General features: G+C 37.6%; 1 protein-coding gene across 6 annotated transcripts in view; it reads left to right on the top strand.

Moving 5' to 3' along the window:
- The window catches only part of CNOT4 (CCR4-NOT transcription complex subunit 4), a 77,694-nt gene that overhangs the window by 23,009 nt on the left and 27,421 nt on the right, over window positions 1-27,264 (top strand). For all 6 annotated transcript variants that reach the window (XM_040062271.2, XM_040062267.2, XM_040062274.2 and 3 more), the window contains 5 exons: window positions 11,465-11,708; window positions 19,000-19,197; window positions 21,854-21,940; window positions 22,460-22,561; window positions 23,584-23,709. In XM_040062271.2, the coding sequence (XP_039918205.1) occupies window positions 11,465-11,708; window positions 19,000-19,197; window positions 21,854-21,940; window positions 22,460-22,561; window positions 23,584-23,709 (757 nt within the window). The remainder of the gene's footprint in view (window positions 1-11,464; window positions 11,709-18,999; window positions 19,198-21,853; window positions 21,941-22,459; window positions 22,562-23,583; window positions 23,710-27,264) is intronic.

Below are 27,264 nucleotides of genomic sequence, written 5' to 3'. Positions count from 1 at the left end.
AATGTTAGATATAAAGTACAAACTGCTAGGGGAGGCATTGGCATAGATGCTTCCCAGTTTGTGACCAGAGAAGTGATGCAGTAATAGTGTTTTACTAGTATAAGAGAGCATTTCCAATGTAGTCCTTTATGTGGCTGTTAACTTGTCAGTCAATGTGTCATACAGCATACTCTATTGCCAGTCTTCTAATTTCTGGCGTCAGCTGCCAGTGAGGTTCAAGATGGAATTGTGAGCACTGAGAAGTGCATGGATTTTGACAAAGACTTTTTATTCTTCTGAGCTCAGTGCTTTGCATTATTACTTGATTAGTAGAAGCACTCAAGCTGGAATCACTACTCATCCAGAACCTATAGATTTCTTTCTCTGTCTTAAACTTGTTTTGGTACTTTTCTCGCCTTTCAACCTAACTAAAAAGTATTTTTACTTTCATGGAAAAACATGAGAGACTTACTACTGTTGTTGCTAAGAAGTCAGTAATTAGGCTGATATTATGTTCACGTTTGCTGTTTAAAATGACTTGAAAGTTGCATAATAACTCCATTGCTTTGTAAAGGTCAAGCTATTTGAAAATATTGGACAACTTCATGAGTTGAAGCCTAATAAAAACATTTTAATGGAGAAGGCAGAAACAAATAAACATTATGTACTCTTTACCTAGTTTTTCAAGGTTGTTTTAAATAAAAAGTTAACATATACATAAAAAAATCTTTGAGAATTACTTAAAATTTCTTCTGTCTCAGATTTTCTGGTGTCTTAGTTTGCTTTCCTGATTTCAAGGATGCAGTGAAAGGGAACTGAGAAGTAGTTACTAAGCCTGGCTGGATCTTCCATACCCTAGATCTGAAGTATATTTAGCTGTCGTATTGTGACACCTGGGGTCATGGGTAGGGAGACAGAAATCATGACTGGAGTCCTCTTGATCGTGTGACAAACAGCAGTGTTTTATTGTTCAGAACTCCCTTATATGGGGAGTTCAAAACTCCCGGCCCTAGACAGTGATTGGTCTGAGCCTTAGCCCTGCCCAGCTCCTTGAGCAGCGATGTGTCTGCTCTCTGGACTGGCTGGATTGGCTGAGGTGTTGGCACAAGCTCTCTTATTCACCTGGGGACTTCAGGAATAAGCCAGGTCAGCCACACTGGGCTTGTTGTGACCAGATTTATTTTGTCTAGCTAAAGACTAGCTGTGACATGTTATTAAGCTTCAGAGTGAATAATTTTTAACCTTTTTCCTTGTTACAGAGACAAGTATAAAACTCTTGTGCATTGATTTATACTCTTTCTATTCAAGAAAATAGTTTCAAACAGTCTGTGAAATCACGAACGATGTTCAAGGGGGCTCTTGACTAGAGACAAGGCATGTGGAGTGGTCAAACCCCCCACTTATGCATAAACAAAAAATTTACTATTTCCTGTGTGTCTTGTGTGAGGGTTTTTTGATAATACTAGTATGTGGCTGCTACATTTCCCTGGTTTATTACTTAATATTGCTCTGACAACTTGGCACTTCATAAGGAGAGTTAAAGAATTTGGAAGATTCCTGATACACTTAGCAGGCTGAGAAAAGAAGCCATAAGCAGTAATCGTGCTGATTTGGGTTTTATAGCTAATTTTCTGCAAGCCATTTTGGTAATTCTTAGTGGCTAAAGGAATATATGTGTGTCTTTATAATGCATGGTGCTACAAATAAGAGAGCATATCTCTTCAGTGTGGTCAGCTTCTATCCCCTTTTCTGTGCTTCTTCCCCCCTCCCCATAGCAGCTCTAACTTTCTAAGTATTATTCCCCAGATAATTTCAGAAGTGTGTGTGTTTGCTACTGGATGCTATTCCCCCAAGAGCAAAAGTGCTGCCTCTTAACAATTAAAGATCTTAGAATTTTTTTTAAAAATCCCGAGAAAAATTTCATGCGTAGTGTGCTTTTGCTCTGATGACAAGTTAGTTTCTTTAATTGTACTTTGTGTGATACTGTCTCTATACTTGCCTCTTTAGGGGGAGATAAGAGATAATTATTCTGCCATAGAGGAAGGCAGTTATCTAATAGATACGTAAATCTCTGGAGGTCTGTTTGCAGGAAGTTTAACTGAATATTCTTTTTCCTTCATTTGGATAACATAAATATCCAGGAGTTAATAAGAAGACTGCTTACAGGCTTTTTGCACTAGACAGTATAACTGCTGTAGTTTTAGAGAGTACAGCTGGATGGGCAGGCTAGGACTTCTAAAGATGCTGCAGTTGTCTTGTTCATGCTGCGCGGTGAAAATGCAAATCAGGAGGTTTTTTATAAGGTAAAAGCTGAGCTGTCCTTGAGTGCAAGTTAAAAAAAAAAAAATCATATGCTTCATTCTGAGCATACTGTAATGACGGTGTTCTGTGCTAGGTTGTTCTTCAGTGATGGTATGACTTTCAGATCAGTTGAAGCAACAGGTCAGAAGTAAATCCTTCTGGAAAATTATGTAGAAGGTGATGGCTACAGGCAGAGTTATACAAATGGGTTATATTCAAAAACATCCAGTCTTACAGTCTCAAGTGGGCTGATTTTTCCTGTGTGTGTCAGAATTTCTGGGTCATTGCTCCTTAAAGGATGTGGAGCTCTTCAGACCTGAGCTGTTCTTTCTAATTGGATTTGAGAATATTTGCCATTATTATTAAGTATGCAATCTAATAAGAGCTAATGCAAGACACTTTTGTTATAGAATTGCATGTTCTTACCTCTTCTATGAAAAAATAAATGGACTGATAAAATCTCTGATACCTGGAAGCCTGAAACAAATGCTGTTTTTTTTCATCTTTTGGCTGAAGGCATCCTATAGAAATGTGAATAGCTTGAATGGCACCAGGAGATCAAATGAAAATGGGAGATGGTGAGAGAACTACCTAGGAGACAGAGAGCTAAAATGGTGATCAAATGAAAATGGGAGATGTTGAGAGGCAGAGAGCTGAGCTGTGCCATGGGAGATGGACGAATATCCTAAATGGCAGTGCAAAGGGGAAGGATATTGGTGATATCGTGACTTGGGGTGGCATGTTGAGTTTTTGTGAATTTTGGAGTTTAAGTTTTACGTTGATATGTAGATCATGTGTAGGAGTATGTAGCACCTTAGTAGGGACTAGATAGAACACAGCATTGTGGAAAAATTGAACTATGAACTATCTACGCTGATGTGTAGATACCCCAACTGCAAAATGAGTGTTTCATGCTAGATAGCATGCTGTGTGAGCACCATAAAGGCACTCCATTCCTCAAACAGCCTGTTTAATAGTGACCTGTGGTTGCTGCATGATTGGCAAGTTGATATATCTAGATCTTTTTTCTGACAGTGACTGGTAGCAGATGCTCTGAAGAAAAGGTACAAGGAATGGAGTAGTACCATTTTCCCAGTAATGAGAGATTTGGGGAATTTAGTTCAGATGGAACATATTTCATATTTAACAGGAGCTGACAGATTTCTGATTTCTTAGTATTGCATGTTATGGTCTCTTCAACATCCTTTGACAACAATTGGTGATATATGATTTGCTGTATACAAATGTGTACAGGTATAGCAAAATATGTGTTTTGCTTCACTTGTTACTTGAGCATCTGCTTTGTCAGCAGGAAATAGCTGTGCTGGAATATGTATGCCAATATTACATAGTTTTTGTGTGTGACAGAGACTTGAAATATGTAAACTAATAATTGTATAGCTTATTTCTAATTCACAATCCAATTGCTTTAAACACATATTTATATATAGTGGTGCTTTAAGTACAAAAAAGAAATGGGGGCATGCTGAAAGTGGGGGAAAAAAAAGGAATTGCAGAACTGAATGTGAATGAATGTGGGAAATTAATTTTTACAATCAGAGAGCAGTATTATGCTTTTAATTCCACTGAATGAGATGACCTACATGCTGGGATAGTGTTGTCTTGTATAATTGTGTCCAGACCTTTATGAGCTTGTGGATGAATTTGTCAAAATCTAATTTGGCTTTTTTTTCTTTCTAATTAAAATATAATGTCTTGATTCTGTTCATGACTTGTAAGAAAGTAAGTTATCTGAGTAAATAATATCTTACTTGGCATTTATGTGTCACTGATAGTATGTAGCCCTTTATGCAGTGTTCTGGGTGCAGTTACAATAAACTGATAATGACCAATTCTTGATTTAGTTTAAAGGAGAGAAGATTATTTTTTTGTGGTCCATAACTTTCTTCTCTTTGCCACATAACTGTCTTGAAATAGTTTGTGTTCATATTGGGATTATAAAGAATGATTAGTTCCCTTTTCATTTAGCAAGTGTCATCTGACTATTTCTGCTATTAGCTGCTGTCCTGATTTAGGGCAGATTTGTGAGGAAACTTCCGGAGACGTCCCCCTAGAAAGCGGGTTCAAGCAGCCCCTCCCCCACGGTGGTTATTATTGAATAATATTATTCAATTTTTTTATGCTTGTGAATACTTTGCTTGTTAAATAGACAGTTTTTTTCCACTTTTCTCCAAGGAAATATTTTCCCGAACGAGTAGGGGGGAGGGACCACTTGAACCTGTTTTCTAGAGGGACCTCTGTGGAAGTTTTCCTCACAAATTTGCCCTAAACAAGGACAAATATTTTTTTTTGAAGGCATTAGATAGCAGTTTCTCAGGTGATTTCTTTGGCTGAGTTTTTGCACTGTTGCTGAATAAGCTGCTTGAGCAGTTGCTACCTCTAAATACTTGTTTCTGTGTTTTCACAATACTTGAGCAAGCTTTTCTCTAGCTGTGTGATGAAGGAGATGGAGGATTGATTTAGTTAAATATGATCATGCAGGGATAGTTATGTTTTGGTCTTTTGGTTCAAGTGACAGTACAACTGCTTACACTGGCAGAATTCAAAGTTTGAGACAATGAGGGTGAGCTCTCTAGGTATCTGTGGAGAGACACAAAGCAGAGGAGTGTCTAGAGGCTTCAGTTTTGACCTCTGAACTAAATAATTTTGGGATAATCCTGGCCAGCCAAACAGTGATTTTAGAAATACTGAGATGACTGCCTGATTTCTGGTCATACTTTCCAAACATTTGGGATTTTGTCAAGGTCTTTACTTTTCTTAGATGTTGTTTGTACTGTGATCAAAATGTAGCTGCAGATCACAAGCAGAGTAATAAACATCCCAGAAAGAGCACATGGGGGAAAATGGACTTTGTAATTACTCGACATGATTTTACAATTAGTAGTACATTTTGCTTTAAATATTCAGCACAGTCAAGAGTTAGAAGTAGGAAGTGAACTTTTCATTGGTCTCAAATGAAAATTAACTTGGATGAATTCAGAAGTCTGCTTGCTTGCTACTGAAGTGTCTTTGTTCTCAGTCAGTAACAGAGCCATAAAACTCAGAAAAACATATCCCCTTTCAGTACTCCTGGAAATTTTGGCTGTCTCATATGTCAGTGTTGCTAACCAGGTGATTGTAAAATATCACTGTACTTTGATGTGAGTGAAGGGCTGATGGGAGAAAGGGGCCCTTCTTTGGTAGGGCTCAGAAGAATGACAGGCAAATACAGGGTAGCACGTCAAAGAGATGGAAAATTCTGTGGAAGTTTCAGAGATTTCTTCTGAATTGTGTGGATGACTTTATGCAAGCATCTAGTTTTGCGTCTGTTACAAGAATTCGGGATGTACATACATGAACTTTCCTCCATATGGGTCATCAGGTAACTCACTGAATCTCCATGAGTTCTGTGTGTTTAAATCAGTAAAAATGGGCTCTCCTTTGTAGTGTGCCTATAAAAGGTTTTAATGTAATGCTTCAAGTGGTCACTGAAATGCAGTGAAGTGATAGCCTTTCTTACTTGCAGTCTGAAGACAGTGGGTGTTGTTTTCCTTTCAGCAGTCACTAGTGGGAGCAGGTAGTCTTAAATGTGCCTCAGCCGCTCTTGCCCCCATGCTGAACAGAAGGAGAGTGCTGTGCTGACAGAACTGCTGATTCTCCCCTGATTCAAGGAGGGGACAACCCATTATAGCTGCTGTCTGTAGTCTGTCTTTCTCCCTCCAGCTTGTATGCCCATCAGCACAGAGGTGAAGTGTAGAAAGGGAAGTGATCCTTCAGTAGAGTGGGGGCAGGGGTCTTAGTAGAGGGAGCTGCCTTCCCAGTGGCATTATGCAGGCAAACATCTACGTACACTGATGTTTTGAGACTTCTCATGGCTGATGAATTTCAAGAGATAGAAGGCCATGAAAAAAAGAAAGGGTTTATGTTTGCCTAAGTTTAGTGAGTCCTTACTAAAGGTTCAGTGCATAGACTCCGACCTGTTTCACTTCAAGTGTCAGGTATGTTTGAACTTTAAGTGAAACATTAGCTAATGTATGTCTGGATTTTTTCCTTCAAGGGGCCCTAAGTCTCTAAATACTTTCTGGGATGTGAGTCTTTACTGAGGTTTTTCTTGACTAGATTTTGAGAACTTTTTTCTGTGACACTTGTATTTTCGTAAAGCAAGTAGCAAGCCTGGATTTAGTCCATTGTGTGAGAAAAAGAATGTATCTATATTCCCTGGAGCTAGCTGCCCTCCTGGAGGAGAACTTAAAGTTTAAGGGATGTGTTTACTAAAATGAACTACTAGCAAATGGAGATGATCTCGTGTCTGCTTTGGAAAGAAGAAGAGTGTGTGTCAAGTCTCAAACTGTTGAGGAAAAGAAATGCATAACAAGCTAATTTTTTCCCCTGCCTTCTCCCCTCCTTTTTTTGTGACCCTTTTTAAAATTAAATAGGGAAGGTAAACTGCTGGGAGTTAAACTTGCTCACCTCAAGTGTAAAAGGGAAACGCAACAAGCATCTGCCTCCTAAATGGACTGAAATCACTAGCTGTATTAGAAATTAAGTTGTGTTTAGGTGAGTACTCTTAAACACTAGGATCACTTCTTCTTCAACTGCAAAATCCAGAGGGTTTTATCAGGAATAACAGTTGTTTGGTGAAGCTGATTAGACACAGCTGTCATCTGCTAAGCACTTAAAGTTAATAAAATTTTCTCCTTTTTTTCCATTCTGTATGTGTTTGGAAAAGAACTTATTAGTTGGTACAGTAGAAGAGATAAAGCACACAACTTCATATTTCTGTAGTTTGGCTATTATCTTTTACAAAATCACTACCCCTAAAGCATACTGTTACTCCTGCTCCATCCCTGTGTGAATGTTTTGGCATAGTGTCCTGCAAACAGGATGTGGAACTGTTGGAGCCATGTTTAACTTCAGTTACTGGAGTTTTGGAAACGTATGTACAAATTCTAGCTGCTTGTAAGGCATGTGTACATGTGCACAATCTTCTTCATTTCCACTCCTGAGATGCAATTAATTAAATCTCTTTGAACTTGATCCCAAAGGCCAAATACTCTGAATTAAGCACAGCATGTAATGCTGCCTTTTGTTTTTTGCTATTGCTGCAGTACTTTTCCCATGCTGTTAATCTGGAATTATCTGGAATAGCCTAGAGCTAACTGTGTTGCTTGGTAGTGCATGAATGTCCTGGTTAGGAAAGACAGGTGTCTGCCAGGGAAAACTGGAGCTTCCCTTGGAATGGAGAATGTAAACCCCCTCCCTCCATATTATTATAATTTTCCAATTAAAGGGGCTTTCAGGCAAAGATATTGGAATAGGAATAACAGTTCTTTACTAGGAATATTAAAAAATACTAATGTAGTAGTACAAAAAAACCCCAAGCAAACACACACAAAAAAGAAAAATCCTAGAAACACTGACAGAGTCAGAATACAACCTGACACCCTGTTAGTCAGGGTGTTGGTAGCAGTCTAATTAAGTCCTCCTGGAGTGACAGATGTGGTTCTGTTGGAGCAGAGATGATCTTGTAGAAGGGTGTAGTTTTCCTGTGAAGGTCCAGCAGTGGCAAGATGGGTCTGGTCTTCTCTAGGAATCCAGTGGAAAACAGGCTGTCCTGGTGTTTGGACTGTTTATTTCCAGGTAGAAATGCTTGGCTCCTCCCACTGGGTGGAGCATCTCACAACAGGATGATGTCATTTTATCAGTCATGCAGTGAAACTCAATGGCGCATTGACAGAAGATACCTCCCTGAAGGGAGGATGGGCCATGGAAGAGATAAGAGCACTGCCCTGCCTGGTTTTAACAGTTGGCCCATTAACAGAAGACACCTGCCCTACCTCCACCCCTCCACCCCGGAGTTAGGAGGAATGGGTTATATAAGAGATAAACACCTCCTCAACCAGTTTCAACAGATGGCAAATAAAATACACATTTTTGGTTACATATTGCAACCCAAGACAATGAATTATGTGCAGAATGCATTTTTGATGCCTTCCTATGCATGTTATTCCAGTTTAAAAAAAACAAGCACTGTTCCGATGCAGATTTCAGGCACAAATCCCAGTATGTAAATCCTTCTGACATGGAGACACACTTCAGTGGAGTATCTCTACATGGGATGGATGCTTGAATGGTCTGTGGCCAAGTAAATAAGTATTTCCTCAGATTGAAGAAACATGGCACGCAGCTGTTCCTTACTCCTTACTTGTAAAATAGCGGGCCATTTGCTTACTGAAGCAAGCTATCGCCCTTATTCCTAGCCACTGCTGAACTCTTAGGTTAACTTAAACAGCTCATAAATGTTAATTATGTTGCAGTTTTGTTCAATCTCATCTGCATATCCCTGAGGCACTAGCTAATACTTCATGCTTTTTTTCCACGTGAACTGGTGACATTTCTTGGTGGAGATTCCAAATAATAACTTCCTAAGTTCAGTAATTTTACTCTAGCAGTGAAAGTTTCTTCAAAACTGCTCTTTTAACTACAGTTTCACTAGTATAGCTTCATTTAAATGTGTTTCAGTAGGCTCAGACCTGCTGAGCATGTGATGGAATGAGTATGCAGTAGAAGAGAAAATGCTGGGTGCTTACTGACCTGTTGTTTGGAGATCTGCGACAAAGTTAAATCCAAAGCCAAACTGAACAAAATCTGTTGAGTTTATCCTATGCTTTGGTTTAAAGTCACTTTCATATTGTTATGGTTTTGCTGCTAAACAAGTGTGAAAAGTTTGCATTAAATGTTTACAGGCTACTGAAAAAATGTGTGTTATCTGCCTAATAGCCACTTGAATGGTGTTTTGGGGACTTTTAACAGTCCCTCCCACTCTTCAGCCAGTGGGGATGTGTTCTTAAAAACAAAGCTCCCAAACAAACTAATCCTTTTTTTCCCTTCAGGTCAGTTTCTGCTAGTGTTCTTTGTAGAAAACACTGGTAAACTTCCAAAACCTGTTTTTGAGACTATCAAAATGATTGTGAATATAGCATGAATGAAAGCATAGATAATTAAACCAAAGCTGCTGTATTATCATTGAAGTTTAACTCTTTGATTTTAGTCATTGTGATGGTCAGAGAGAGGACAGTGTTGTTGCTAGTGCATACTATATAGAGAAGTTACGCTTACAGCTCTAAAAGTTGCTCTCTCATCCTTACTTTTTTGTCATGCAGTGGAACTTTTTCTCTCAAAGGCAGTGGTATACGTTTACCAGAACTACACTTTGTGCTTGCTCCCTACCAAACTAGTTGGAACTGCAGGTAGTCTGGGCTGGTATCAGCCTGTGATTACAGGTTAACCTGGTTACAGTGCAGCCGTTCCCGGATACGAAGCTGTATGCTCTCTGCTTTGTATTTGGATGGTGCTTTGGTTGTGTGCATGTGTGTTTGTCCTCCTCAGGGTTCTTTCCTGGCTGCTTGTAGAGGAATTTCTGTCCCTAGTGTGCAGACATAGACAAGTATTGCAGACTGATGCTAAATGGATCTGATTCTCTATGGTGGGGGGGCAACTTGAGCTGTAACCTCTTGGTCTTTTTAAGATAGACTTCATGCAAGGAAGTATGATATGGGGTGAGGAAGATGAAAATACAACCAGTTGATTGGTTTTTCTTTTTTTCTGGGGTGGTGTAGGTATGATATCAATGCTGCGTAAGGCTAACATCACACCATACTGAAATCTGTGAACAAGGGTTTGATCTTACAACATTGTCATCTTATTTCCAGGGACAGAATTAAATGTCATTCTTCTTCAAATAGATGGATGTGACAATTGGTTTCTGGATTTGCTCCTAAAAGCCTGGAGGAATATTGGAGAGTATGCAGTGTAATAGCTTTTGGTTAGCAATTAAACAAAAAACTTTTTGGAAAAGCAGAGGGGGTCTCCAAATTTTGTGTGTGTGTAGTTCAATTATAATTTAATTAATGATGTTTTGGGAAAACAGTATTGAAAAAAGAATTCTGGATTTTAAAAAAAACTTTAGAGTTCACTTATTTCTAAAGAAATGGTATAGTTCACTAGAGCTAGTATGACCATCTGATTATCAGTTCTGGTCTTATCTTTTCAGTATTTTTCAATGGGTATTTAGTTTTTGTTCATTTTTTCCTTTTATTTTTCTTCCAAAGGTCCACCTAAAAAATCTACTGTTGCCCTTGATTTCTGTCCATCTATATGCATGTCTCATGGGGCAGATGGAGACGGCTTGTTGTGATTAGATACAGTTTCACATATCCAGAGTAGTACTTAAAAGAAATAAGAAAACACCCAATTAATTATCTCAGTGGTGACTCCAAGTGTCTTGTTTTGAGTCTGAAAATAAATTTCCTGTGCTGTATCCTTAAACTGAGAATAGAAACATACTCAAATGTCTGAACTCAGGAAATTAATTAAGAAAATGATGATTTGAATCTTTGGCCTTCTTCAAAATTGTGGTTCATAAATACCTTCTTGTGGCTGCACTCCAAATTACGACTTGTGGTTTTTCAGTCACATTGCATGTATTTTGTCTTTGGTGTGATTTGGGTGGTGATGAAAAGCATAACTGACTTGGATGAAAGTTTGACATGTGTAGAAAGATGCATACCTGAAAAATCATGGCTAATGAAGTAGTCCTAAGGCTGATCTCAGATCAGTCTCTGGACCAAAACAATGAGATAGACAAAAGAAATAAATTGGCCAGAGTAAGAGGCTTTCCTTGGTTTTGTTTGTTAATTTTGTAACATACTCAAAAATATTAATGGATGACTTAAATGTTACTGCAAATCTCATTGTTCTAAGTCTCTGAGCAAAGGAATAAATCGATCTTAAGCATTAAGTCCTGCATTCAAGGATTTGACTTTGGATTTGTAAAGGACTTCAAGAAAGCAATAATTAAAGGAGGTTGACATACATAGCATGCAACAATGTATGGTGTACACTGATTTCTTTGCAATCTACATTTTGAAACCAAATCAGGCTAATGAACTGCCAGAGTGCTTGTTTGTCCAGGTGGGGAGGGTGCATCATCAGTACCATCTTTGGTATTATTTGTGAGGCTCATAAGTAGGAAAAAACAATCAATCTTGGCAGAAACTTGTGTTTTAGTAGGTAACTTGTGTAGGGACAAGAAAAGTGATGAAAAAGTGAAATGTTCAAAGGTACAAAAGAAAAATTGTCAACAGCTTTAATAATATTTTCTCATTTTTGTTCCCTCTTGCAGACCTTCAAGTGCTGACCTTCTTGGTCTGTTAAGTTATTATAAACTTTTGCTGCTCTGTGAACATATAAAGATGTCTCGCAGCCCTGACGCTAAGGAAGACCCTGTGGAATGCCCTCTTTGCATGGAGCCTCTGGAAATTGATGACATCAATTTCTTCCCTTGCACCTGTGGCTACCAAATCTGTCGTTTCTGTTGGCATCGTATTCGCACTGATGAGAATGGACTTTGTCCTGCTTGCAGAAAGGTAAATCCCTGGAACAGCGGCTTGCCTTGCATATTTCACAAGGCTCTTGCATTGTGTTGGTACCAAAGACATCCTTTTCATTGAGGGAAACAATCATCTAGTCATGGCCTAGATCAAAGATGAGGTGTTGGATCTTTCAGATTCTGTCTGCATATGTACTGAAGCTGTTATGAAGCAGCTGGTCTTGATTTATTAAATTCAGAACCAGATTGATAGGGGAAGTTGTGGATCAGAACCAAGGCACACTGATGCTGAGAGAACTGCCAGAAGTAAAAATCCTTTGAGTTGGGATGCTCACGCATTAACAGTCTTTTTAGGAAGAACTGTGAGAATTCCAGCATCAGGGGTTTGCTGAGAGCCAAGGTTCAGTTAAACTGACAGAGCTGACTGGGAGGCAAGTTTATAAAGCACCTGCTTGTTTTGTTTGTGGCACTGGAGCTTTTAATCCATATTTTAGTGGATACTAAATGTATAAAACCTTAGGAAAAATATCCAGTGGTGTTAAATTTTGAAGAATTTAAAAAATCTAGACTGTATGTCTAGTATTCTGGTCTTGTTGCCAAATGCTTGAAGGTATTACTTGATATCTCCCTGTGTCTTGATATCTGGCTGATTGGGCTGGCCACAATTAAAAACTTCAGCTTCACTAAGTTGCCTGTTATTTCCTTTGAATTATTTTATTTCTCCTTCTGGTGTTTTGCTTAAACTCATTGTTTCCTTATCTTCAGTGTTTAATAAAATTCTTTTTCAGTATCTTCCTGTCTTTAAGACTTCCCTTGACTGTAACTTTCTTGCCTGGCCTTTCTCTTCTTGTAGTTGCAACTACTTATGTCTTCTTGTTTTCCTATTTAATCATGATTCTGTCCCAAATTTATGCCTTTCTTGTCTTCCTGTCTCATGTTACAGCTTCCTTTTCAGACCCCAAGTAATCTTACTTGGTCTCACTATCTTTATTCACTGGCACAGTTTTTTATAAGCACTTCCAGTCATATTTTCTTGCTGCTCTTTTGGGCTTTGGCTGCACTAGAGCTGTTACTGTTCACCTGTGTTTGGATGCCTCTGCAAGCCTGAAGGCTATCCCACAGCAACATGTTTGTTTAAAAATTCTGCAAATTTGCTGCAATATTTGAGCTCCATGTTGTACAAGGAAGATCCACATGTCGTCAGCCAAATCATTCTCCACTCGGGATACCTCCTGTAGATGACACATGCTGTATAATAATTTCCCATAGTACAAGAAAGTTTCTACTCTTCTGATACAACACGAGATTTCTGTGATTTCCTTGTCTGTGTAAGTTGCTTCGTTTTCCTGGATCTGTTACACTACTTTTTACCTGTTCGCTGTTTGAAGTTTGTGAAATATATTTGAAGAGTCACAGAAGCAGTGTGCTATTCACTGTCATTGGATATCTGAATTCTTTGAAATATGCTGAACTCTTAAATGTGGAACACACTGCCCTATGATTGGATGTGCAAATATTTTGCCTAATTGGATACAGTTTGTCAGAAAAGCTGTTTCATGAGGAAACTTCAAATAAGTGCTACAATTGGATTGAAACATACTCACCATTCCTGGAGAGAAAGGCTGCGTCTTCTGTCATAACAGATCATGTTGATACTTTCTTCATCCACGGACTGCAAGATATTCTTGAGCAGATTTGGAGCAGTGTGGCTGGATTGTAAGAGGTTTGCATAAAGAAGGCTGGCTGAGGAGGACATTTCTTCTGTGGTATAGACAAAGACATTGTGATGCAGAGACTGCACCGGGATCTTGGGAATGCATCATCTTGAGCTACAGAGTTGCAGTAAAGAAGCTATCTTTTGAAGTGCACTGGACAGAGGGAGCCAGGTATGTGTATTTGTTTTCAGTGGGTCTAAGTAGTCCCTGTCTGTGCATAGTAATGCTTCTGGGGAAAGATCTGAGCATTTTTCTGTTCATAACTACTGTAGTGTACATTGATTGTGGCCAAAATGCTGATGCATAGAACATGGCAAAGCAACAAAATTTTAGCAGGAAAGATTTTAATAGGTACAATGGTTTCAACAGGTATGCCGTATTTTTATAATGAGTATACCAGTGCAGAATACTTACTGTGAAATGGACTGTGGATAAACATATATTAAAACAAGGACGAATATGTTATTTACAATTATATAGTAGAAATCTGCTATTTGTGCCAGTGTTATAGAATGCAGTATGATTTACCCAGTAATTTGAGCAGTAATCCATGGAGAGGAGCAGTGAACAAGTTCCCTGTTCTGGGGTTGTGGTTGAAGTGTTTGGGGGAGATTTTGGAGAAGTCTGTAATAAAATAGTTGGCTGAATGCTATAGTGGCACCTGTGCCATTAGCTCTTAACTGTGCATTGCATATATACCTGCTTTGTCTTCCTAAGCTTCTTTAATTCACTTCTAACTGAAAAGGTGTTAGCTTGTGGTTTCTTCTACCTAGGAGGGAGTACTTCTACATGTTTGGACTGTTGTATAGCTTAACATCTGCACATGCAGAATATGTTCATGTGGTTGCAGTCAATTGATTTAGTCTGCCTTAAGTTTCCTCCTGTGAATAATAGTAATACAAAAACATTTGCTTTAGTCAGGTGCTACTGTGAATTAAACTTAAATGCTGGTTGGAAACTGGTACTTCTTAGTATTAACATACTAAAAAATTTCTAAACTTTGTCTAAATCTTCTAAAATAGACTCAGAAAATAGTCTATTTCTAGAGAAATAGAAATTGTTTCTATTTAATTCATTAACTGCAAAAATACCTACTTAAAAAAAAATGAATTGTCTTGCTTTGGGATCCTGTTGCCCTTTGGAATTGAAGGTGTAGCCAATTTTAAGATACTTAGCAAGGCTTCCTGTTTTTTCTAGTTAATCAATTTCTTAATTGTGAGTGAAGTAGCTTCTAACTAGTCAAATTAGAATGAATATATGCTGTCTTCAGAAGAGATTTCTGTAGGCAAAGCTGGTTTGCGATCAGCAAACATGCTGGTTCTGACTGTAAAGACAGTGATTTTTATCTTTGCAGTGATATTTCTAATCTCCTTTCTGTAAAATTCAGCAGTCTAAGTCCTGTTTGTCATGTGAATAATGCATACCATCTCAAGTGCTTAATTAGAATATGCCACTCTCAGCCCTTAGTGTTAGTTCCTGCACTTTTTAAATCCAGCAACAAAAAAGCCTATCTTGTTCATGTTTCTTAATTGCTTTGCTCTTCCACCAAGTAATATAATTTGATACACAGTTGTTCCTGTGGTGTGGCTTTGGCTTTTTCTCCAGTTCCTTGGCTGAGCAACCTTTATTTCTCCTAGCACCTTGTGTTACGGATGAAGGAAGTAGTATATTGCTAGATGTATGATCAAGAAATTAATATGCTTTAAGCATGCTTTTGTCCATGTTTCTCCTATTACTTTTGTGTAAAAGGAACACTTAGTCTTAATGCACAGTCTTCAAATGTTAGTGTTTCCTCCTATGCTTTTAATCCCACAACTAAGTAGTTTGGTGCAACAATTGATATTTTGAAATAAGTAGGAAATTGCCTTTTTTTTAATATAAGTATAGTAGTGTATACTCTGCATAAACTTTACTGTCTTTTTTTGTATTTCTTGTTTCAGGACCTACTTGGTAGCAAGACAACAAGTGGGAAATGTTGGTGCATCCATTGTGTGGAAGGAATGTGACCCATCTGGGAATAACAAAAGCAAAGTCATAATAAACTATGATAAATCACGGCTCAGCTTTCAACTATTGGGAAATGGGGAAAAAAGTCTGAAAGAAAGCAAACCTTAAATAACAAGACAAAATTAGTCATGAAGACTGAGAATTCATCAAGGGCTATCTCTGATTATAGAAACAAAGACTTCAAAAGAGAAATTCAAACTTTTGTTCAAGTTTTTGGAGGGACTACCTTGCACTTAGTGTAAAGAAAATTTGGTCATATTCCATGACGGCACAGTTGTTTGGGGAACCTCAATGTTTTTTTTCTGAAAAGCTCTGGTATAACTTAAATGAAAGGTGTCAGCTAAACTTAAGGAATCAGTGATGTTGATATCTCCTAATGTCTTGCATCTGAGAATACATCAGTGCTGATAACACTTGAGGTAGCTACTTTGTTTGGATCTCAAATCCTTTATCAGCCAAGGCATTAGAGACAGTATGTTAAGCAAGTACATTGTTTAAAAAACAGTAAGATGTGGGCATGTCAGTAGCATTTCCATTTTAATTATTGCAAGACCTGAGAGCTTCTGGTATGTATAGTCCTCTCTCTACTTCGGAATTGTAGTGTCAGACAGCGTAATGGTGCTGTGAGGTACACCAGCTGTCAGTCCACCTTGCTTGGCTTTCAGAGACTTGTTCCAGCAGTCTTCAGTGCATGCACCTGTTTGTAGTTGAACCATCATCCAAGTTCAGGAACTTCAGCATTGTGGGAAACAATGACTCTGAAGATGAAATAATTTATATTCCTATCTCTAGACTGATTTTGTCCTTTATTTGAAAGGAAAATTATTTCTAATACTTTTTTTTTTTAGAATTAGTTTTTGAGATGTTGATGCTGGGCTTATTTGCCTTCCACCCTCTTTAAATGTGCAATATCTCCTAATTTGTTGTGCCACACACAATACATAGATAGGAAAATCATCTACTCATCAGTTGTGTTTGAGTTATTCTTGGGATTCAAGAGATGTGTGCAGATTCATTTGCAGATTCTGCAAGTCAAGATATCAAACTAGTTCTATTCCTTGGAAGCATTATAAGCATGTCATATGAGTGATATACGTACAAAACATGTATTTAATACAGCTCTGCAGTATCTAATGAGAACTTCGGAAGATTCTGTTGCTCAAACAAGTGTGGTTATCCTTGGTGGCAAACCAATTACTGCTGCTGCTTAATGATTGAAATTCCTATTCAGCTAGCCTCAAGCTTTCTGCTGAGATGGAGACACTTATCCTCCCCTGATTCTGAAGCTGCTGAAGTTGTGTTCCTACTGGGAGTTTTTATGCTTTCCTGTAGAAATACAAACTACTATTTGGACATACAAATGTTCTGTTTGAGGTTATGCTTGAGCTACCCAGGATGTTTCCTGATTGATGTTCAGAGCCTCCAGCAGCAAATAGCTGTACAGGGAAGAAATGTCCTGTCTGACCTGATACTCACTTGAGGGTATGCTCTGAATGTGGCTGTACTTGGCAAGAAAGAAGCTGATGAATTTTGGCGCTGTTTGCTGTAGTTTCCTTGGAACTTCAGGAGCCTTACTGAACCTACTGAAAACCATTGATGCATTTCTCCATTAATGCATTTCTTGTACAGTACCAGAGAGCAGCACTCTTGCAAGTTTTGCCTTGCATTGTAGGGGATGTGGAGTAGGAATTAATCTTTGAAGGAATGGATTGTGGATATGATAGGACATCACTTGATGTAGAGCAAGCCATATTTTTGGAACTGTATCTGTTATATTGGTACACTTTTCTTCCCATTCCTACTTGAACTCAAAGATAACTGAGTTAACTCACTCTTTGTACTCAGTAGTCTTTCTTTCCTGTAAAAACCCTACATTTTCATTCTTTAGTTTACAAGATCGACTAATACAGATTTTGAAAAGCTCATTAAATATAAAATTATTCTGCATCTCAGAATTCCTCATATGTAGATGTGTTAAAACACAAGATAATAGTTGGCTATAGGAAATCTCAGATGACCTTACTAGTAGGTCATTGGTGTTCATCCAGTACATTCTGAAATCTATTTAACATATTCAGTGTTAACTCTGAGTAACATATCTTTTTGAGAAATGTTATGGTTTTGACTGTCCTTCAAGGATAACTTGAGTCTGTATTGTGTTTTCATGTTAAGGACACCTTCGGCTACTGCTAAAGTACATTATACATTTAAATTCCTTTGTGATACCAAGACATGTTCCAGAGGACTTGATGTTTGACTGTGAGATGCCCTCTGCTCAAGTCAACTGTAGCATATTTTCAGAAGATATCTCACGTATAGCATAACAATGCTGAACTTTAAACTGAAAAATGGATCTGGATTTGTTTGGGGATGTACTCAGAAGACTATCAGGTCTGAACACTTGGTGGCTCTTTGAGTAACATCATGCTACTAGGAGGAAGATACGGTTTTACCTTAAAACATATTCATCTGCTCTAGATTTTTCTCAGATTATTTAGTATGACAACTAGTTTTGTACTCTTGTCATTTACACAGGACAGTCAGGAAAAAGTTAAATTCATTTTTGTTGGATTTGCACACTGAAACCTTTGGTTATGGTAGTACAAGCAAAGATCTTAGTTCAACATACTGGTGAGCTTGAGCTTAGCTTCTTGGTCTGAAGTCTTTGTCTTAATTCACATCTCCTGTACTCTTCTCATTTTTTACTTCTTGGTGTTTAGAAACTTTTTGTTTGAGTTCTGTTTTATGTACTTGTTTTTGTGCTTAGCATTGTTTTCTGTGTACAGTGTGAAACTTGACTTTTCAGTCTGAAAAAACTGGGACAGATAAGGAATGTGGGACTCCTTTGAGGAGTAATCTGGGGCAGACAACTGTGTGCTGTAGTCTGCAAGATGCAGCTAAAACAGTGCTTTTATAGCATGAATAGAGCAGTCTTTCTAGGTAACTTTGAGGATACTTGTACTTCTCTTGTATACTTCTGAGATTAAAATATAATGTTATATCTGTGTTTGAGGAGTTACCTTTAAGAGGGAGAGACCAAATTTCAAACCTGTACATAAGCATGGCAAGAATACTGTTAAGTCAGCATGCATTAATTGTGTTGAAATCTGTCTCTTCACAAGAAATTAACCATGTAAAGTTTGAGTAGTATAATGGTGTTACTGTCTTGAACTTAGTAGAGCACTGAAGCTATGTCTGTATTTTGATACCTCAGTCTTGAGGACATTTAAGTACCCAGGTCTGTATCAGACAGTAAAGTGCATGCTTTCATCCTGCTTACACTAAGCTCTTGTTAGTGGAATTATAATAGGATGCATTGGCTGTCATGTTGCAACTGCTTGTAATGTTGACCAAATTGACTAGGCAGCTGGGGTAGAATGTGGTTGTTGCCCAAATCAATATTATGTCTATAAATAGAAGAAATCCATGGAAATATGCAAGATGCTTACCTTTCCCAAAGGACTGAATGTACTTCTATAATGTGGGTGGCCATAATATTCAGATCAGTATAATAAAGAAATTTTTACTTTAAACCATGGTGGTTAATGGTTTTCAAAGCTGTTGTTTCTTATATGGGTTGGTTTTAATGCTGTTTGTTATGTTTAGCCATATCCAGAAGATCCAGCAGTGTACAAACCACTCTCCCAGGAAGAGCTGCAGAGGATAAAAAATGAAAAGAAACAGAAACAAAATGAGAGGAAACAGAAGATATCAGAGAATCGCAAACATTTGGCCAGTGTACGGGTTGTACAGAAGAACCTTGTCTTCGTGGTAGGGCTATCTCAGCGCCTAGCAGATCCAGAGGTGAGCAGTTCACGCTTGCAGATCTTGCTCTTAATTTGCTGCCATGAAACACTGGAATACCCTTGTGTCTCCCTGAAGGGTACAAAATGAAGTCATGTCTAAAAGGTTCACTGCCATTAGGGCCCCTCTTCTTAAAAGAACTTAGCTTCTTCCTCCATAATAATCTCAGTGTTTGTCCCTGTTTTAGGGAGTACAGGTGCCCTGTGATAGATATATAAATTTTTTTTTTTGGGGGGGGTGGGGGGGAAGTTCTTTTTTTAGTAATGGGTGTTTAGTTTTAAACTAAAAATTAGCAGAAGGACTCAATTTTCCTAGGTTGGAGCTGCTGGCTCTATACAGCTATATCATGAATCACCAATTCTAAAATGGGAGCTTGGTTGGATTACAAGATACTGATACACAGTATCACACAAATCTGTAGAGACAGAAGAAAAAAGCCAGCACTTGGAAGTGTATACTAGGAAGAACTATAAGGATTATGTCCTTAAGAAGTTGTGGGGGAAAGTTAATAAGAGGAAGACCCTGGAAAAAGTTGGCTTACTGCTCTGCATCATCAAAAATGAGGTTTTCATTTGAGAAAACTGATTATGTTTTAAAATGCTTTATTTACTTCAATCATCAGTCATCGCTGCAGGTGGCCAATGGAGTAAGTGCTAATGCATAAAAGTATCTTGAATTAGATACAGAGGAAATGTACTGCAGGGGAAGATAGATGTCTTCAAAATTATGGTGCCAGATTAAATTAATTTTATCAGACTAAATTATCTGGAGACGTCGCAAACAGAAGTGGCTGTTTCTGAGGTCTCAGAGTATAGTCTGTATTTTGGTAGACTGGTATGAGAAGACTGGTATAAGAACAAATGTGGAAAGCTGCTTTTAGTGAAGGAGAAAAAAAGGAAGGATAAGAAGGGAGGAGAAAAAAAATCAAGTTAAAACTGATCTGGTGTGTAACACTTCAGTATGTACTAAAAGTATTTGCAAGCAGCTGTCAGCACTGGCTTGGGGCTATTTATCATTGAAAAAGCAATATGAATTTATTATTGAAATTTTGTTTCTTTGACCAGATGGAGGATTTGTAATTAAGAGAAATAGTAGTAGATACTGTTTATTCCTTTTTTAAAAAACCTCTGGTAATTTTACACTGAATATTTGAAGTAACTAGGAGTGGGTTTATTTGGGGGGTGGGGATGTGCTGCACTCTGTGTATTGGTAGCAGTGTTATCAATGACATACCAGAAAATAACGTGTACTTACTGACTATTGCATATAGCACAAGCTGACTGGATCTTCAAGAAATCTAGCCTGAGAAAGATGAGCTAAAAAAACATACAATATATTCAAGTTTTCTCCTGAAGCAGGCAAAAAACTCCTTCATTAATTGAGATTATTTGGTGGGAGCTTGGCTGCTATGTGCTGTTTCTGGAAATATGTCTGTGGATCATGATGTAGTACAGGTGGATCCTCTTCTGTTGACATGCTCTTAGGAGGATTGTGAAGGCTATGCTGACATATAGTGCCTGGACTATAATCTGCAGTGTACTTGGGTAAAAGGGAAGTTTCTTTAGGATTGTCAATCTCTTCTGGAATGATGCTTGGAGAGTGGGTGTAGAATGTTTCAAGAAGGTGTAGACTAAGTGAAGAGCAGTCAGAATAGACCATTGAATGACTGGTTGTCTATACAACATACCATGTAGTTCTTTGGGATGTTCCAAGTGTGATGCTCCATGAAGATGGAGCAGAGGAAACAAGTCTTCCTTTATAAACTCTCAGGTTATTATCTAGAACAGAAATGCCTTTATTTTGTCGAGCTTCAGTCTGAGTAGTCAGTACTTCTGCACCTTCTTCCATCACAGGGATGGGGCGGGGGGGGGGGGGGCGGGAGGAAAGGAGGAAGGCCTTTGGTATAAATTCGTGAAATATGTTGCCAATTTTAATGGCACACAGGTAACAGTTATTCAGCAGAGTTGCTTGGTATGCTGGTGATGCTCTTGCTTTGCAGAGGGTCCCTAAATCATCTGTTAGTACTGATTCCAGAAAGGGCAAGATGACTATTTTTTTTCCTTTACTGATATGATAGTCACTCATTCGTATCGACATGATGTTGATTCTGATATGTTTTTTCTTGTCCCTGAAAATTTTTCTTTATTGTCTTCCTTTATTTAGTCTGTTTTTTTTGAAAATTAGAGATTATCTTAAGCTGATTGATTTACTCCCTTTTTCTTTGGAGTGTGGAGCAGGGTAGTCAGGATTCAGCATTTTGTACTTAGAATTAATATAGCCGAATGCAAGTTTAAGGTGTATGGTTATTTGGAAATGAGAATGAATGTGATTTTTAATTTTTAAATCAAATTATAAAACAGATATATGCAGGAATGTTTTATGCTGAATGGGATATATTTTGCCAGGGTGGGATTTGGGTAATCAGAGTACTGAAAGAATTTTTTTAAATACAGCATGAAATGTGGGATATTTGTCATTAAAGTTCTGCAGTGACAACATATTTTGTATTGCAAGTAACAATGTTTTTATGTGGGAAAGCAAATCTAAGTCTTTGTGCTCTCCTTTTAGGAGAGACCTGGTTTTTATTAGTTAAAAGTTTTAGCTGCACAGTTTCAGAGAAGAACAAGTATACCACTTGAACTTTCTTTTCTTGTAGGTTTTGAAACGACCAGAATATTTTGGGAAGTTTGGTAAAATACATAAAGTTGTCATTAATAACAGCACATCATATGCAGGCTCACAGGTAAGCCAGAGGTCTTTAATTTTTTATTTTTAATTCCTTTAGAGAATACATGTGTGCAGAGTGAATCTAGGGCTCCCTGTTTCTGATTAAGCAGTAGATAAGAAAGAAAGGCCTTGCAAGAATCAAATTACTGTTAAGTTACTGAGGCATTTTCCAACCAGACCCTCAAAGTTGGATGCAAAATGCAGTGTAGAAAGATGGAAAATTGGGAGACAGGATGAGAAACTTTAAAGAAGCAGCAATATGACATTTAGTCACTAATCTGTGTTTTGGTGATAAAATGCCTTTTAAGTATTTTTAGAACATTCATGCAACATACTGATGCATTTCCTCTTTTCTTCATTCTTAATGCATCACATATGAGTTTTTATGGCTTCTACCTTTTTTGTCAGTTTCTTATTAAAAACATTAAGCCCTGAATATACCAGTTTATGAAGTGAGCAGCTTAAAAGGTGACTTAATGATCAGATCTGTCTGGGGAAAGAAAAACAAGTAATAAGTGTGTGTTTTTTTTCCTAGGGTCCAAGTGCCAGCGCGTATGTAACCTACATCCGGTCAGAAGATGCCCTCAGAGCCATACAGTGTGTCAATAATGTGGTGGTAGACGGCAGAACACTTAAGGTGGTAGTAGTTTTATGTTCATGCATATATGTTCTAGAACACTAATATCAGGGATTAGTATACAGTTTTGTTTGCATAGGTATGCTTGTATTGCTGAACAAGAATGTCCAGTGCATTGGTGTTGCTCTGAGTTTTAGCCTTCTGATTTGTTTGCGTTTTTGTAGTGGAGTCTTCTCACGGATTGTAACATAAACAAAAGTGGTTGTTTTTGCATTCCTCTCTGATGAGGGACAGTTGATGGACTTCTAGTCTGGCCAGTGGGGTGGAGAGGTGGCAACCTTATTCTCCAATCCCTGGTCATTGTCCAGAATCTATATAAGCGAGGTCAAGTAAATAAACTTCCCTTCTTTTTGCTCTAAACTTGGCTGTGTAAGTGCCATTCTTTTCGTGTCCTCTAGCGACACATTGGTTTTTGACTTCTCTTCTTGGTATTAATATCAAAATGGAAGTTCAGTGAGCATCCAGCAGGCAGTATTTTGGTGGGTTAGCAGATAACTTTTTAAAACAAAGTTTTAAGTACCTCCTTCTCAAGCTCACTGTGGCTTTTTTGTTGTATAGCATAATAGTACAGTGTGAAAACCCACTGTTTGCTTTCACAGAACATTTTTGTAGTCCATATACACCTCTCAAAAGCTCCCTGGGAAATCAAAGGTTTTTTTCCTTTTGGTGTATGTGTAAACAGTTTTTCAGGCTGATTTGGCCAAATTGGTGGCTATAGAAAATCTAGTTACTTTTCATTTCCTGATCCTGCTACTTGCCTCCGTATGATTATGCAAATATTTACTGAAGCTCTTACTTAGGCAATTATTTAGAATTGTTAAAAATAAAAATGCATCCTAATTATCTAATCCTCAAGAATATGAATATTTCTTACAAATGGACTTTTTATTCTATTTGCATCAAAAATGCATTATGATGGAATTACAAATCTTGAGGTAATTTTTTTTTAAATATAACTTTTTCTTGTATTATATGGCTAGAGACATTTTTAACCTCCAGTACTTACTTTCTTTTTCCTTCAGGCATCATTAGGTACAACAAAATATTGCAGTTATTTTCTAAAAAATATGCAGTGTCCAAAACCAGACTGCATGTATCTACATGAACTAGGTGATGAAGCAGCCAGTTTCACAAAAGAAGAAATGCAGGTAAGTGTAGTGAATGGGAAACACATGAAATGTGGCATGTGTGTCTTACTGTCTATGATTTAGTCTAGTATGTGTAATGTGTTTGCTGAATGTTATGTCAGCAATGAATTTCGAAATCCAGAAGGTGATTAACCAGTTGGGTATTGCAAAGAACAGTTAGTTCAATTTTTTTCATTGCGTGCTGTTTTTAAAGTCTGAGAAGTCCGGTGAGTATTCTTGAAGCAAAAAAGATAAAGACAAACTCCTAGCCAAGAATTCAAATAACCTGAGCTAACTATCCCTTTTTTCATACTAAAGTAAGGTAGTGTCATTTTAGATCTCTGTGAAAGAAGTTAGTGCATATCTAGGTTTTACTGTATAATTGGTGTGTGTGGACAGTTATCATGGATTGACTCTTGTATTGTGACTGACCAGGCTGTCAGAATGCTGATAACTCTTCTAGCTTGTGAAGCATTTAGAAACCATTTGCAAATAAAATGTTGAGGGTCACTATAATAGCACATTAAAAAATGATGCTGGGATTTTTTTTTTTTTTACTATCTCAGCATCAAAATGCTTATTGTCTAGGTTAGGGAGCCAAGTAAATGGATAGCCTTACTGTCTCAAATGCCTTGCATTTGGAGGTCTATTGATCTGCCTCTGTCCTTCTACATGAGGTATGGTAAAGCTTTTAAACTCATGTATGCCAGCCTTGCATCTGTGCTGTAGTTTTTGCATGTGGTCTGTCCATGAAGCGGTGGGTTCCCACCCTTAGTGTCAGCACAAATGTTGTTCTCGTAGAATTTGTTTTATGTGTTAGGCTGATGTAAGCCAGAGAATAACGAAGAATGTCTGTATCTATTGAATACTTTGCACAAATTATTTCTGAGGATTTCAGCATACAATTGCAATAGGAGAAATTCAGGGACAATGTGCAAACCAGACTACCTTCCCTGTTTTTCCCCTGTATTTCTCCTACCACCTAGATCTGTTACGTGTGCATGTTTGAGGGTATGTTCTTGTCTAGTCTTTTTAGTTTTTTATAGACCTGTCAGCCATGAATTTATTTAATCTATTTTGAACCTGTTGATACAGCCAACCCTTTAGTCTTTTGTGACAGCAAGCCCTAGAAATTCACTAGCTGTTTTATAAAGTGCTTTCTTTTACTTGTGTTAAACTGCTAACTAGTTAAGTTTTGTCAAGTGTCCCTTAATCTTAGCTTTGCAGTGCTTGCTGAAAGCAAAATGGTTTATTCACTTTATTCATTGCTTTTGTGATGCGGCAATACTTGATGTAGTCTCTCCTAGCTTTCTCTCCAAATCATAGTTTCTAGTATTTTAAACTTTTTAAAGCAATTGCTCCATTTCTGCAATATCTGTTTCCCTTCCTATATTTTCTAGTTGTGTCCTCCTTGAGATGCAGAGCTCAGATGCATGACATGAGGGAAGCCAAGTTTAATTTACCAGTTCTCAGTGCATTTTATGTAGTGTGATATGTGCTTTTTTTCATTTTATTTCAGTTTATTTGAAGTGGCCTTCTTAGTGGTGCCCAGCACATCTTTTGTGGCTAGTACATAATCAACTAACAGTTTCAGATTTCTGTTGGCAGTAACCTCAGCATCTTTTTTCTGAGCTGTAACAGGCATTTCACAGATCAGGAGTGGGTTACTATGGTCTAGGCTACTTTTCCTTTCTTGTGTCATCTGACATATCTTTGGTGAAGATTATTTGTCTCCATTTTCTTGTTTGCTGATTTCTCTGGGATTCTTTTGGAGCTCCTCATTATCAACATTACCCAAAAAGCTTGATATTGTTAGCAAAGAACTTGCTTTTCAGTCTTTTCTCATGCATCCTGATGGTGTTGCATAGAACTGATGCCAGTCATCAGTCCTCATTGCTTGCTTCTGCACCCTAAGGAGTTACACTTTGAACCATCTTCAATTCACACACTCTTCCATGGCAGATTAATAAATAATTGGTGTGAAACCTTATCAAAAACTTCTTTTAAAGTTTTGTGATACCTCTTTATTTATGCTTACTGATTTTATAAAGGATTCATGTTAATGAAGCAGGGTTTCCCTTTACAAAAGACAGATTCAATCCCAGTGACTTGTGTTTATCCATGAACTTCTGTTTTTAAAAATTGTTGTTGTTATTATTTCCTTGTAATCTTTGGAAGGATGGAGCTTTACTTAGCAGTCTGTAGTTCACAGAATCTTTTCTACAGCCCTTTATGTAGAAGTCAGAGGCAAACTGTCAGTCCTCTGGCCTTACTGCTAGTTAAAATTGATAGGCTATGTACCTTTGTCAGGATTTAATTTTCATGTATGAGTTTCTTTGGATGTCTTGAGTGGATTTTACATCATCTTGGTGACTTACATGAATCTTCCTTCCCTGTTCCTTGTTATATTGCTTAAACTTTTTTTGAATTTCATATTGCTTTCTTAAAAGTAGTTGGAAATTACACACCTCTTAAGTATATTGTTTTCGGTGTGCCCGCTTTCCTGCACTTGGGAAGTGAATTGTCAGTGAATTTCCAGGTCCATTTAATGAGATTGAATGTTCATTGTTGCAGACTTTGTATTTTAAAAAAAAAAGTTGTCAATGGGCATATTTGTATTATAGGTTAAATAATTAATAGATCTAATTATTGTGGCAAACTAAAAATAATTGGTATAACTCCAGGAAGTCTTGGAAAGTGAAGCTGGGAATTTTAGGTGGGTTGGAGATGCCAAGTTTGGCCTCTGGGTTGTTATAAATAAAACATCATTGCTGCAAGCTCCTATACAGGATTTTAAACTTGTTTCTTTCTTGCATTTATGTGGCAAGTAAATGAACTGAAGACTGACCCCTGATGTACCTGGCCATGATATTCAGTCTTTAGTCACTGAAGCAAGTTGAGAGATCCAGAGAAGTTTCTTCTTACTCAGCTGCTTAACATTTGCAAATTCTGGATTGTGCAAATCTTTGCATCTACCTAGTTGTTACAGTCATAGTTGGATGGTGAAAGAGGCATTTGCAGGGTGCAGAATATCTCAAGGTTTGCATTTAGGTGAACTGTACTGTAGAACCACACTCTTTCCTACTATAGGTAGCAGTTCGGGCGTAGACACTGAGAAAGTGGGTAAGATGATGCGTACACCAGATGTTTCAATCCTTCTTGAGAGGTGTGTAAGTTGACTACATAAGGACATGTTCAGAATCAAACAGTAATGGAGAACTGGAGAATTAAGTAGCAAAAGAATGGTGGCATTGATAGGGTTTGATCTGAAGTATTTCAGTGAGATACACAGTTGGCCTTCTACAGGCACCCATAAGGGAATGTAGTTTATCAACAGTACTATTTTTTTGAATTTTGTCTATTCATGCTTAATTATTAAAAAAAAAAGTTATATTTTTCTCGTAGGTTGTGAAATTTTTCTAGAGGTATGTCCACATTGCCTGTGCAGTAATTCCATTCTTTTTCCAACAAAATATTAATTAATTAATTAATGTAAATAAAAGTTATATTTCATATGTGCAAGTAGTGTGAGAGCTTTTAAATCAGTACTGAAGATGTGATAGATAATAACTTTGA

The sequence above is a fragment of the Hirundo rustica genome, chromosome 4 (assembly GCF_015227805.2).
Source record: "Hirundo rustica isolate bHirRus1 chromosome 4, bHirRus1.pri.v3, whole genome shotgun sequence".
NCBI classification, from domain to species: domain Eukaryota; kingdom Metazoa; phylum Chordata; class Aves; order Passeriformes; family Hirundinidae; genus Hirundo; species Hirundo rustica.
Note: the sequence above shows the minus strand (reverse complement) of the source record. Positions and strands in the feature narration are given on the sequence as shown.